Genomic DNA, 14,231 nt, shown 5'->3' with positions numbered 1-14,231 from the left:
AACAGAAACCGATGAGGCTGAGCAAGGTATGGGAGTGCTGGTGCAGGATTCACAGAGAGTTAATTTGTAAGTCGAATCAGTAATAAGGAAGGCAAACGCAATGCTAGCATTGATTTCACGAGGTCTACAAAACAAGGATGTAATGCTGACGCTATATAAAGCGCTTTGTTGGGCACCATATACGAGGAAGCATATACTGGCTCTGGAGAGTGTCCAGAGGAGGTTTACAAGAATGATCCCAGGAATAAGTGGGTTAACATATGATGAGCGTTTGACGGCACTGTGCCTGTACTCGCTGGAGTTTAGAAGGATGAAGGGAAACCTCATTGAAACTTACCGAATAGTGAAAGGCTTGGATAGAGTGGATGTGCAGAGGATGTTTCCACTAGTGGGAAAGTCTAGGATGAGAGGTCAAAGCCTCAGAATTAAAGGACGTTCCTTTAGGAGGGGACAGTGGCACAGTGGTTGCTGCCTTACAGGGCTTGCAGCGCCTGAGACCCAGGCTCGATCCTGACTACGTGTGCTGTCTGTATGGAATTTGTACATTCTCCCTGTGTCCGCATGCATTTTCCCAGAGATCTTTCGTTTCATCCCACATGCCAAAGACACACAGGTTTGCACTATCCTACAGACTAGGGCCAATTTTACAATTTTACAATTTTTCCCAAAGCCTACATCTGTACATCTTTGGAGTGTGGGATGAAACCGGAGTGCCCGAAGAGAACCCACACGGTCAAGGGGTCAAGGGGTACAGACAGCACCCGTAGTCAGGATCGGACCGATGACTCTGGTGCTGTAAGGCAGCAACTCCATAGCTGCTGGATATTATCTGCCCAGGTTATTGTGGCAGCATCTCCAAAATCCCCTGGTGCTACCAATAAGAGCAACAGGCGCACAGGAGCAGCACCACTTGCAGGTTTCCCTCCCAACTGTACACTGCTCTGATTTGGAAATGAATCTCTGGTCATTTATCATTATCAAGTCTACATCCTGGCACTTTTTAGCCAACAGAACGGCAGGAACACTTCCACCAGAAGAATTGTAGCAGTTCATGGGGGAAGTTTCTCATTGAAACATAGAAAATAGGTGCAGGAGTAGGCCATTTGGCCCTTCAAGCCAGCACCGCCATTCATTGTGATCATGGCTTATCATCCACAATCAGTAACCCGTGCCTGCCTTCTCCCTCATATCCCTTGATTCCGCTCGCCCCTAGAGCTCTATCTAACTCTCTCTTAAATTCATCCAGAGAATTGGCCTCTACTGCCTTCTGAGCCAGAGAATTCCACAAATTCACAACTTTCTGGGTGAAAAAGTTTTTTCTCAAAAGCAATTAGAAATCAGTAAGAAATGCTGACCTTACAAGAAATGCTGGTGGACCTTTCAAACAAGGGGGGGGGGGGGGGGGGGGGGGGGGTGGGGGGTTGTTTTACAATAGTTGTATTTAAACTAATGGCTTTTTGTTTTGTGAATCTAAACTTCTGTGGGATCTACTGAATCCCACAACAGAAAGCAAAGAACAAACAACATTTAGCTGAGCCAGACACTTTGTGTCACATTTATTCCAGAAGCCTCTTTGGGTTTGTGCAAAACCAACGTGGGCGTGAAGGCGCCACACTACCATTTCCATTTGTGAACTATTGTTCAACCAATTGCTAAATTGATAAAGACTCTCTGCCGTTCAGGAACTGATACTCACGGCAGAATAACTGTTAGAAGTTTGAGAAAAATATGGTAGACGCTGGAAATGTGAACAATAACTAAGAATGCCTGGATTACTGAGAAGCTCAATCAGCATCAGTGAGGTGAGAAACAGTTGATGTTTTGGATCAAGGACCCTTCATCAAAACTGGAAAAGATGTATGTTTAAAGTCACAGAGAGGGGGAGTTGGAAAGAATGGAAGGAATGTCTATCAAAGTCGTCAGGATGAACATTACTTTCAAAAGCTTCAGATGGAACAAAATGAAGCAAAAACAATCTGAAACATAACAAATTGACCCTGAGGATATAGCCATATTTGTGGAAGAAAAGCTAACGGAAGAGATTGAGTCTTTACCCACACTCAGCGATGCACAAGAGGCATAGAACGGGTGGTAAACAATAGAAATGTGATTGTAGGAAGGAACTGCAGATGCTGGTTTAAACCAAAGATAGACACAAAATGCTGGAGTAACTTAGGCAGCATCTCTGGAGAGAAGGAATGGGTGACGTTTCGAGTCGAGAACCTTCTTCAGTTCTTCAGTTTGCCTGACCCGCTGAGTTGCTCCAGCATTTGATGTTTATCTTCAATAGAAATGGAATAACAGGCAGATAATGAAAGAGTACCCAGATCAAAGAGTATCTCAAAATGACAGCCATATATTCAGGTCTGAAAGACACAGGGCTTCAGACTAATTTCTAAACATAAGGATTTGTTGTGTTGATTTGTCTCCAGTACAAAATGATATTATAATTTCCATGGATGTGTATTTTCACATTGCATTCTTCTTAGGTTGCATGGTGTTTTTCACTACAAATCCAAGCAGACTCGAGAATTGCTAAATCTGGTGCAACATACAAACATCGTGCATGGAAATTTTATAAGATTCTGGAGGTGACCATTATCAGAAACAGTATTCTGAAAATGGAATCCTCACTTAAAAAAATATTTTCATTCCTTTTTTGGGGGTCATTCCGATACCTGAGAGTAAAGCAATATTATGGAAGGAAACTATCAATTTCCAAATAGTTCAAAGCAAGCTCTACAAAATATTCAAGATAAAATGTTGCAAAAAGCAAGAAGTGATTTAGCTTCTTTGCTAGATAGTGATGGTGAGGAATAGTGGTAATCACAAAAAATACAGCTTTGTGGCAAACAATAATGAATAGGGGAAATCAAAAGCTTTCTATAACCTTTAGATTCTAGACTAGGATTCTGCTCAAAATGATTCTCCTGCTCTTTAGTCTGGAGTTCAAGAATAACACTTCTAAATATTTTTAGATTATTAATAGTTCTGAGTTCAGAATAAATAATCAACGTTTATTCAAATGAAAGTTAAAAAAAAAACAAGCGTATGAGATATCTTGCCACGTTTCTGCACCAAATAGAAAAGGTTTTCTTGGAAGAAGCAATTCTGAGAACAAATGATTGCATGAAAGATGCACTATGTATAATACTTGCAATAATATTTTTTAAAAGCAATCGCTTACAATTTATGTTTCACTCTCCTCAGAGTAAAAGTGCATAAAAAAGCAATGATCAGCTGCTGCAAGCAGCATAAGGATACAGTCCCTTCCTGGAAAGAGGATTTTGTGGCGGACCATTTCACCCATAATGCACCCAACAGACCAAATATCGACTACGAGTTCAGAAAATGGGTAGTAACACAAAGAAAAGAATTAGAATTAGAATTATAAACGTCATATAAAATGGGAAAACATAGGAATCAGAAAAGGTTAAAAATTAATTTCTATCTCCTGATTGTACTCCATGTGCTGGAAATGAAACAAAACACAAAAGGACATTAATAAAGACAATGCAACAAAACAAGACCTTGCTCTCTGCACCCACATTTATAAAAAAGGAAAAACAAGTTTGGAGACTTCAATCCATAGTGAACCATTCAATGACATAAGAGCCACCGTAGAGAGATGCCAAGCTCCACTGGGTATTATTATCTAAAAGCAGTTTCTATGTAAAACAGAGAAAAACAAAAATGCTGCTTTAATTAATGAAATGTTTTTTCATGCACATATTTCTGTGGAACATAAAGCAGTGATTGGGGACAAAATGATTGGAAACATTGGGGAGTTTAGCCGCAGCATTTGATGGTTCATCAGCAGAGGATTCTCCTGATTCTATCAGTACAAATCATACCTTAAACAAGCTTAATTCAGACAACCTGTTGTAAAGGAAAGAGGATGTTTTCTCCTTTCCTGTTTATGTCACCAAAATATCTCCCATCATTATTTTTGCAACACTTTTTTCTGCTCATTGTCAAATTTTCAACTTTAAGTGCTTGGATCGTCAGATTTGGATGTTACTAAATAAATAATTAATGTTTAAAAAAAAAACTAATTAAATTAAGTTCTGCATTCCACCAAGATTATGTAAATATTTATAGCCAAAGCCTGGTCCTCAAAGTTTAAATATTCCAGATTTACCTATCAGCACCCCAACCTTGAACGTTGAGATAACAACCTTTGTCCAACCCTGTGTGTATTTGTCCATGATTGCATTGGTAGTAGAAGTGACCACCACAAAGTGCAGGTGGAGACAAAGTCCCATATTCACGTCAAGGATATGGTCCATTCTGTTGTGTAGTTCTACAATCATCCCACGTAGGATAGGCCCAGAATGGATTTTGTAAATAAACTGAAATCCATGAGGTGCTGTGGGTCATCATCAGCCGAAGTGACCACCAATGGTGACCACCACCATTTGTAATCTTATGGCCTGTAATATTCCTTACTCCATGACTACTATCAAACCATAGGATCAATCCTGGGTTAATCAGGTGTGCCAAAGGCTATGCTGGGAGCAATACATTGTATATTTATAACTGTGCTGCCATCTTGTTAAAGCTTAAAAGCTAAAGCAGCACCCACAATCACTATGTCAGATCAACGTTCAGCACACTTACCACATCCCATTGTACATGGCGTAAACATATGATCTATCTATCTTAATTTCCTCATGAGATCCCTTCCATCACAGAAGTCTTGTCTTCAGCCAATATAATTCACCTCATATGATATCAAGAAACAGAGAAGAGCATGGTTACAGTGAAAGCTATGGGTCACGGAAACAATCAGGTCGTGGTGACTAACTTACTGCATATGAATGCAAGGTGCCGTAGTACAATTAGAACATTAGCATCTACCTAATAACAGATTTGCAAGCACCACTGCCTCCAGATGTTAGCACAACCTTGATCCAAACACAGACCCAACAGCTGAATTCTAGGGGTGATATGAGATGTCATCCTTCACATGAAGTCAGCATTTAAATAAGTGAGGCATGAAGAAACTGTGGTAAAACTGAAGTCAACGGGCATCAGAGGTAAATACTCTAATGTCTTGGTAAGAAGATCATTGTAGATATTGGAGATCAATTATACATCATTGCAGAGGTTCCTCAGTTTAGTGTTCGAAGCCCAGTCATCTTCAGCAGCTTTATCATTAAGTAGGATGTGATGACTGCATGCCACGTCATTCTATTTTCAATCCCTCAACATATCTAGCATTCCATGCCTACAATCAGTAAGAATTTCCTATGCAACAAGTGTGTTATAAGTACCTTCATCAGAAGGACTGCAGATGTTCACAAAGACTCTTCCCACTACCTTCTTAAAGGACTTAGCAATGGCCAATTAATGCTTGCCTTTCCACAAACAACCATGTCCCTAAAAGTAAATTTATTATTGTTAAAAACAATTCTGGAGAAACCAGCAGCCAAAAATTATGAGAATAATCTCTCTGCCAAAGTATTACATTATCAAGTATCTTTCAAATGATAGGTGTGTTATTCATAGAATATTTGACAGTATAAACTTGTCAAAAAAACTTTTCTCTGCCTGCAAGTAGCAAGAATGATAACTAAAACAATCAGGATAAAACTTATTTCACATATTGATTCTGCTTGAAATATTTAAAAATAATCAGCAGCCATAGGAAATAACTAGTCTCTTAACTAGCAGTAGGCTGATGTCGAGATTGTGGAGTGATAACACTGGAACTATGGATGGGGAGACAGAAATAATTTCATTAATTCCTACAATTTGCATTTTTATACTCGTCACATTTCTTAATTTTGAAGAATTGATTGAAGCAGATCTTCTGCCTGTTCTGTAAGAAAACGTGAGTTAAACAGAGAAAAATGAATAACAAAAGTGTCAATGATGCTTATAATCAAACAACTAAGAAGACAATACCTGCATGATACTAGGCCCCAGCTGCCACAAGAGATATACTCTTCGATAAGGACATTTCCTCTATTCCTCAAAACTCTGCAACTCTTCCCAGCCATCCGGTGGAACTAGTCCTAAAGGCCATAGGGCAGCTAATTATAGGATTGAGTTAGAATGACCATTCTTTTGAGTTGTTTTGTTATTGTGCACAGTGGCTGGCCAAGTGAGCTTGCAGAGAAACATTAGGCACAGACGGAGGCTGTTAGTCCATCAGGTCCATGCAACCTCAGCCCTCAGTCAAGGTATTGGTGGTGTTTTTGAGTTTGATGACTGTTTTAGCTACAATAATCACATCATATCATAACAATTGGTAAGTCCATTTTTTTAAATAAATAGAAAGCCGTTTTTAAAAAAAAAATCATTCAATTTTCAATCTAACAGGATGCTTCAAATATGCAAAATATAAAAGTTTGTCCTACCTCTGACATAAACAAGCACCAATAACAAATGTGAGTTTCAAGTAAAAATCTCACCGTTTTCTTTGTACCCCATCCCTAGAATAACTTCTGGTGCTCTGTAATATCGGGTTACTACATAAGGTGTCATCATGAAGCTTGTTCCAGCAGTCCTTGCCAGTCCAAAGTCAAGAATTTTTAATGTGCAGTCTGACTTTACCACTATGTTGCTTGGCTTTAGGTCCTGTGAATACAAAATAATAAATTTAAGTACACAGTAACTATGTAGGTTAAGTAATACTCGTTTCATTTTCAAGTTTTTGTTTCCTAGTTTTGGTCTAGATAACATTGAAATAGTATTCCAAAATCTCTCCTCAAAACTGTCGGTTTTTGGACAGAGGATCCATTCAGAATTTATAATGAATTTTTTATGGATGAAGGGGTTGTTTTTTGGCAGAACATGGTGATAAATGCCATTAGAAATTATTTCCAGAATTGTTCTTCTTTATTTTACCACGACCATGCAAAATGAAATTTAATATATTCAAATATAGCAATGAAATTTGTTAGAAGATCCATGAAAACAGATCATAAGCATTTCTAAGGAAACTTTCTTGACCATACGCAAAACACAGAAAATGCCAGAAAAACTCAGCTAGTCAGGCTGCAGCTTCATAAAGTGCAAGAGAAAGAGAGTTAATGTTTCAGGTTGATGATTCTTTGTCAGAACTGTTCTGATGATGGGTATTTGACCTTCAACTAACTTTATTTCTCCTTCTAATTGACCTTCTGAATCTTTGCAGCAATATTAGTCTTGGTTTCAATTTCCAACATTGTTTTGTTTCAATTTATAGCCAACCAAATGCATTACAGATATGCAAGTATTAAAACATATTTCCTCATATCAAACCCACTCCATGAATCAAACTGTTTGTGTTTTCTGCATACCTACCCTGTGAATAATGCCAGCGGAATGGAGATGCTTGATGCCACACAGCATTTGGTATAGTAGGTAGGACATTCGCTCATGATCCAGTTCCATTTGAATTACCTGACATAGGTTGGCATCCATCAATTCCATAACCAAATACCTACAATGAGAAAAAAGGAGGATGCTAGATTGATAAATTCACAGGCAACACGTTTCCATTGTATTAGATAGTCCTGGGTTAAAGGAAACAACTCAACATATATGTTACCTGTGGGTAAGGTAATAAAATAAATGTGTTTTAAAATATTTAATCCTTTTCTTCCTTTAGGTGCTTGTAAATTGTAGTAGACGTTGTTGTAGTAGTTAGTAGTTACTTTATTGTCATATGTACCAAGATATAGTGAAATGTTTTGTTTTGAATACAATCCAGTAAAATCTCTCTATACATAAGCACAGTTATACAGAAGTAAAATAGTGTAATGACCAAGTCTCTTCTGCAACTGGAGAACCTTCATTAATCAAGATAAATGTTGCAAGCTATCCACCTACCAACAGAATACATATAATTGCAGCGAGGCCTGTTATCCAACATTTCCCCTTCTGTGTCCCCTACTAAGATTTATACAACACATACAAATAGATTCTAAGTGAGAAATGATTAGCAATTGATGCAGCAGAAGAATTATTGGGTAAGTTTTGTTTTTGGAATCACACATCAATGCAATTAGTTACAATAAAGATTCAGTAGAAATGTCTGATCTGAGAAGAACTGAAAGGAGGTACACAGGAAGATAAAGTTTCACATCACTTTAGTTTAGCAATGCATATTATGTTATACTGCAGCAACATTAAATTGGATTTCACAGTTGCTCAGGGGGTACTAAAAATATCTCAGTCAATTTATAAACCTATTTGCACTCAAAGAGCAGGTGTTTCAATTTGCATTTACATAATATAGCGATGTTACAAAACCTGCCACTGCCGGTGCGTGCGATTCCGGAGGTTTTGGGGTGGGGGGAGGGCGTGATTAAAATGCAGGTTTGCATTGGTTGTTGGAGAGTGGATTTCCTCGGGCTGCTAGCTGATGAAGAAAAATCGTTCGAGCTTCCGTTCGTTACATTGAAGTTAAACGCGACTAAATACGCCTTCAACATCACGGATCTCAATATCAGGACAAAACAAAAGGTATGTCGTTTATTTTACATATTATTCTGCTTTTTAGTGTGGTTTCATTTTAATCTTATGAAGCAAAAATGTTATTTAGGCCCCGATACGAATCAGCCATGTCTTGCCTGCCGATATGGGCTTAAATTTATGTCAACGGCAACATTCCAATCGATCACATTCCAGAAACATCCACTCTCAAGATAATCAAATTTATTATTTTTTTGCACAATCATGTCATAAGAACATCTAAATCATCTATAGTTTGTGTTATTGTCTATCCATGATCAATATTTTCATACTAAATGTCCAGAGTACAGTTTTAGTCAGATGTATTGTGCAAAAAATAAATATTTTGATTATCTTGAGAGCGGATGTTTCTGGATTAATTTATGCAAATTAAACATGAAATCCCTTCCATTTGCCATATAAATTCATGATAAAGTGAGATTTAAAAATCATGTAATATTGTGAAGTCTTGTGTGAATGGGATCAGTTTGTTATTTGCTATTTGGATGCTTAGGCTATTTAAAATGTGTATCCTTTTCTTAAGAAATGGATAGATGTTCAGATCTAGTAATTGAATTTAGATGAATTTAATTGATTAGATTGATGAAACTGATGAATATGAATTTCTTGTTCGGTATTTACTATTTGTTTTAGCGTTTAACTTTATCATTTCTACCTTTTTTTTCTAAAACTGCAAATAATAACTTGTTTCTGTTAATGCTGTTCAGTGTTTTGTTTTTTCTTTACATTTTAAACAGATGTCTCCGAAGAAGAAATGCAAAATTGTCAATCCAAATGCCCAGCAAAAGAGACTGATTTAGAGCATTCGCAGAGATTATCCGAATTTCGACTACTCCAAATGTGATGATCTACAGGACATTGTTAATGGGAAAGTAGTGGGCAGAAAGGCATGTCATGCGTGGTTTGAAGACCAAAATCTTGTGGTTTACAAAATTGAAAAGTTGAGGAAAAACAAGGTGCACAGAGTTGCTTATTGGTTACAATCTGAGGAGTGTGATGATGCTACTGATTATGATATGCCAATGTACCAACTAGCAACTGATCTTCTCCATAAAGACTTGGTCTTTTGCTAGAAATTGTAATTTCTTTACCTATCTGTTATGGACTTACATCATATAATACAATAATATTAAAGTTCTGATCTTGAGAATATCACATTTTTGAATATTCAAGGCAGTGTTTATTACTATTTCAGTCACAACAAATTTTCAAGGCAGTATTTATTACTATTTCTGTCACAATGGTCAATTTTGTAATTAGTTAAATACATTTCATTTATTTTATTTATTGTCATTCGATAAAAACATGCTTCCACATGAATCATGAATGAAATTTGTACTCAGGTCCGAGCAGCGTAATAGTGCAGTAAGACATCAATGAAGTGCAGTTAAGACATCAATAAATTCTAACATATAAAAACCTTCCGCAATAAAATCTAAATAATAATGAGCCGATGAATAAATAGTGAAAAGTAAAAAAAGCAGCATGGTTAAAAGACAGCAGCATAATAATGTCCATAGCAGCAGCAGTAGCAGCAGACAGTTCACTGAGGTAGTGAGGGTTCAGTCAGTGAGGTATGGAGTTTAAAAGTCTCATGGCCCCGGGAAAGAAGCTGGCTTTAAGTCTTGTTGTCCTGGCCTTTATGCTGCGCAGCCTTCTCCCTGAGGGGAGGGGAGGGGTGCAAAGAGTCCATTTGGAGGGTGGGTGGGGTCCTTCATGATGTTTGAGGCTCTGCTCTTGCACCTGCTGATGTAAATGTCCTCAATGGCAGGGAGGCAGTTATTTGTGATTTTTTGGGCAGATATAATTAGGTAACTAACTAATTATATGCTTTAATTTCAGGTCATCCAAGTAAAATGTTTCATATTTGTTTCAGAATGCTTCAATCTAAAATAACTGAAAATTTCATTCAATTCTCTTAATTTTTAAGAAAGTTATGGGCTTTTGACTGCCTTCGATCACAGCTTTTGTGTTGTCAATGGAAAAGCAATAGGGAACAAGATGCTAATTTCCGAGTATGAAAATTACCATAACATTTAAAATACTGAAGATATGAAAGTGAATTAGGTCTCAAATTAAAGTTATTTTATGCTTTATCAGATGGGATAAATTACAGGCTTGATTTTTAAAATCTCAAGATTTTGTAACATTCCTACATAATACACTCTCCTGGGTAAACTGAGATTTCTGGCACATGGTGCAGAGATGTTACCTAGCTTGAACTGTTGAAATATGGAACTGCTGATGCTGGATTATAAAAAAAAGACACAAATTGCTGGAGTAACTCAGCAGGCTATGTTAGGTCGGGAGAATGGTCCCGACCTGAAGCATCATCCAACCATGTTCTCCAGATATGCAGCCTGACCCGCTGAGTTACTCCAGCATTTCATGCCTTTTTTTTTTAGCTTGAACTGATGTTATGTAACAGTAATGTTTGTTTTGTTTTGTTTGTGTTCCATTGGGCAACAATGCTGTTATCAGTAAAATGTGCATTTTATTTGCATGCGTGTTTATGAAGACTAAAGTGCATTATAGTCCATTATTCCTAGAGTAACGATAATTTATTGCCTGTAAAAGGCTGTTGCTGTCTCATTCCAAAATGATGAACTATGTCAGGTACGGCAGTTTGTGGAAAAAACTGTGAAAAAGCTGAAATAAACTAAACATGCACTAATGGTCAGCTGGTTTGTCTGCTATCCCATCACCCTGGCTGCCACCACTATAGATTTATAGGTTCGAGAAATTGCAGAATTTCGGCAACTTCAGTATTCTGTAGACTTCTGTCGACTGTGCAATGTTCAGGGACTCGGCAACGGACCTGAATGGATACACCACAGTTGTTACAGACTTTATAAGGAAATGTGTGGAGGACGGCGTTCCAACAAAAACCTTCCGAGTGTTTCCTAACCAAAAGCCTTGGATGACCATGAGATCCGCATTCTTCTGAGGGCAAGATCCCAGGCATTCAGGTTTGGCAATGCAGAGGTCTATATGAAGTCCCGATATGACCTTGGTAAGGCCATCTAAAAGGCCAAGAGGGACTTCTGCTCTAAGCTGAAGGATGAGACAGATGTTCGGAAATTATGGCAGGGCATGAATGCCATCACCTCCTAGAAGGCGAAATCAGGAGGTGGCTCAAACGACAGCGACGCATCATTCCCTGACGAGCTCAATGCGTTCTACGCATGGTTTGATAGGGAGAGCAAGATGTGCCTTCCCGAGCCCCTATTCGCCTTGACGGTATTACGGTCATAGTCACAGAGGCCGACGTCAGAAGATCCTTCGGGGGGGTGAACCCTCAGAAAGTGCCTGGACCTGATGATATACCCGGCCGTGTTCTAAAAACCTGTGCGGACCAACTGGCTGGAGTTTTTACGGACATTTTCAACCTCTCACTTCTGAGGTCTGAGGTTCCCACCTGCTTTAAGAGGGCATCAATAATACCGGTGCCCAAGAAGAGCAAGGTATTGTGCCTCAATGACTATCGACCAGTGGCACAAACGTCGGAGGTGATGAAGTGCTTTGAGAAGCTGGTTATGGTGCCCATCAACTCCTACCTCGACAAGAACCTCGACCAACTACAGTTCGCATACCACCACAACAGGTCAACAGTGGATGCAATTTCACTGGCTCTCCACTCTGCACTGGACCACTTGGCCAATAAAAACACCTACGTCAGGCTGTTGTTTATAGACTACAGTGGGGTACCTCAAGGCTCGGTGCTGGGACCGCAGCTATTTACAACATACATTAATGATTTGGATGAAGGGATTCAAAGTAACATTAGCAAATTTGCAGATGACACAAAGCTGGGTGGCAGTGTGAACTGTGAGGAGGATGCAGTGAGAATGCAGGGTGACTTGGATAGGTTGGGGGAGTGGGCAGATGCATGGCAGATGATGTTTAATGCGATAAATGTGAGGTTATCCACTTTGGTAGCAAAAACAGGAAGGCAGATTACTATCTAAATGGCGTCAAGTTGGGAAAAGGAGAAGTACAACGGGATCTGGGGTCCTTGTACATCAGTCTATAAAAGTAAGCATGCAGGTACAGCAGGCAGTGAAGAAAGCGAATGGCATGTTGGCCTTTATAACAAGAAGAATCGAATATAGGAGCAAAGAGGTCCTTCTGCAGTTGTACAGAGCCCTAGTGAGACCACACCTGGAGTATTGTGTGCAGTTTTGGTCCCCTAATTTGAGGAAGGACATTCTTGCTATTGAGGGAGTGCAGCATAGGTTTACAAGGTTAATTCAAGGACTGTCATATGCTGAGAGAATGGAACAGCCGGGCTTGTACACTCTGGAGTTTAGAAGGATGAGAGGGGATCTCATTGAAACATAGGATGTTAAGGGTTTGAACACGCTAGAGGCAGGAAATATGTTCCCGATGTTGGGGGAGTCCAGAACCAGGGTCCACAGTTTAAGAATAAGGAGTAAGCCATTTAGAACGGAGACGAGGAAACACTTTTTCTCACAGAGAGTGGTGAGTGTGGAATTCTCTGCCTCAGAGGGCAGGTTCTGTGGATGTTTTCAAGAGAGAGCTAGAAAGGACTCTTAAAAATAGCAGAGTCAGGGGATATGGGGAGAAGGCAGGAACGGGGTACTGATTGGGGTTGATCAGCCATGCTGGTGCTGGATCAAAGGGCCGAATGGCCTACTCCTGCACCTATTGTCTATTGTCTAAATCGGAGCACCCAGGGAAAACCCATGCAGTAATGGGAAGAATGTACACAATCCGTACAGACAGCACCCGCCGTCATGATTGAATGCTGGGCTCTGGCGCAGTAAAGCAGCAACTCTACCGCTGCGCCCTGTGCCACTAATCTTCTGTTCTTGTAACATGTGACAAGAACTGCAATCCACGAATTATCACACTTAAAATCACAGTAAGACAGCAGTGTACAGTGACATATTTTATTGATTGCTTCCAGCGAGGAAGTACTTGCAAGAAGTAGACACCAAGGACTCTGTTTAATAGATGTGGTCCTGTGAAGGCACATTCTGCTCAATTAATCTATGAAGAGGTTCTCTCGATGTGAACACCAGCTCCCCCCCAATGTACATTGCAGCATCACAGAGTGGAAACAGCCTATATGTGATGTTGGACTATTTCCTTTAGGACTGTCGTGTCTTATAAGTATATTAAATATTTAAAGAAATAGAAAAAAAGGAAATATTACTCAAAATGATAACTTTAGTCTATCATCTGCATGTAATGTAGTACATGGTAATTTTACTGTCATTAATATTCTGCTTTGCTGGATCCCTACATATATATAAAGTAACAAGCAACAGTGATGCCAACCTATAAATGTAATACATGTCGTCCTGGTTACATAGAAGGAAGAGGGAGCAACTTTTGTACAGGTATGGTGGACAAGTGTGGCTACAAAAGAACAACAATCATGGAATACATTCCAGTAAACAATGGCAATGGAAACAATATGTTGAGGGACTAGAGGATTCCAAGCAGATACTGTGGCTATACTTCCAATAGCATATACAACACATGGGATGAGAATATTTTGGATTACTTACACATCCTGGAAGTCATCTAGCGATTTCTGGGGTGTAAACACATTTAATAAACTGATGATCTGTGAAACAAAACAGAAGTTACTGTTATAAATTGATGTTTATCATGAACAGAACAAAACATCAATGTTGTAAAACATACCATTCAATTAAGCCAAGCGATAGCCATGTGGTTAAATATAAATTATTAAATATATATATATATATATCCTTATAACTACAAAACTCTGA

General features: G+C 38.8%; 1 protein-coding gene across 5 annotated transcripts in view; it reads right to left on the bottom strand.

The window, feature by feature from the left end:
• The window catches only part of mapk10 (mitogen-activated protein kinase 10), a 237,464-nt gene that overhangs the window by 57,583 nt on the left and 165,650 nt on the right, over positions 1–14,231 (bottom strand). For all 5 annotated transcript variants that reach the window (XR_008723964.1, XM_055640033.1, XM_055640036.1 and 2 more), the window contains exons 5-8: positions 14,004–14,062; positions 7,294–7,432; positions 6,420–6,585; positions 3,265–3,336 (exon numbers count right to left, since the gene is read on the bottom strand). Coding sequence is in view for 4 of the 5 variants with exons in the window: in XM_055640033.1 (XP_055496008.1) it covers positions 3,265–3,336; positions 6,420–6,585; positions 7,294–7,432; positions 14,004–14,062 (436 nt within the window). In the remaining variant the exon portion in view is untranslated. The remainder of the gene's footprint in view (positions 1–3,264; positions 3,337–6,419; positions 6,586–7,293; positions 7,433–14,003; positions 14,063–14,231) is intronic.

This window comes from Leucoraja erinacea, chromosome 1 (assembly GCF_028641065.1).
Source record: "Leucoraja erinacea ecotype New England chromosome 1, Leri_hhj_1, whole genome shotgun sequence".
Classification (NCBI taxonomy): domain Eukaryota; kingdom Metazoa; phylum Chordata; class Chondrichthyes; order Rajiformes; family Rajidae; genus Leucoraja; species Leucoraja erinaceus.
The sequence above is the reverse complement of the archived record's forward strand: the minus strand, read 5'-3'. Positions and strand labels throughout refer to the sequence as shown.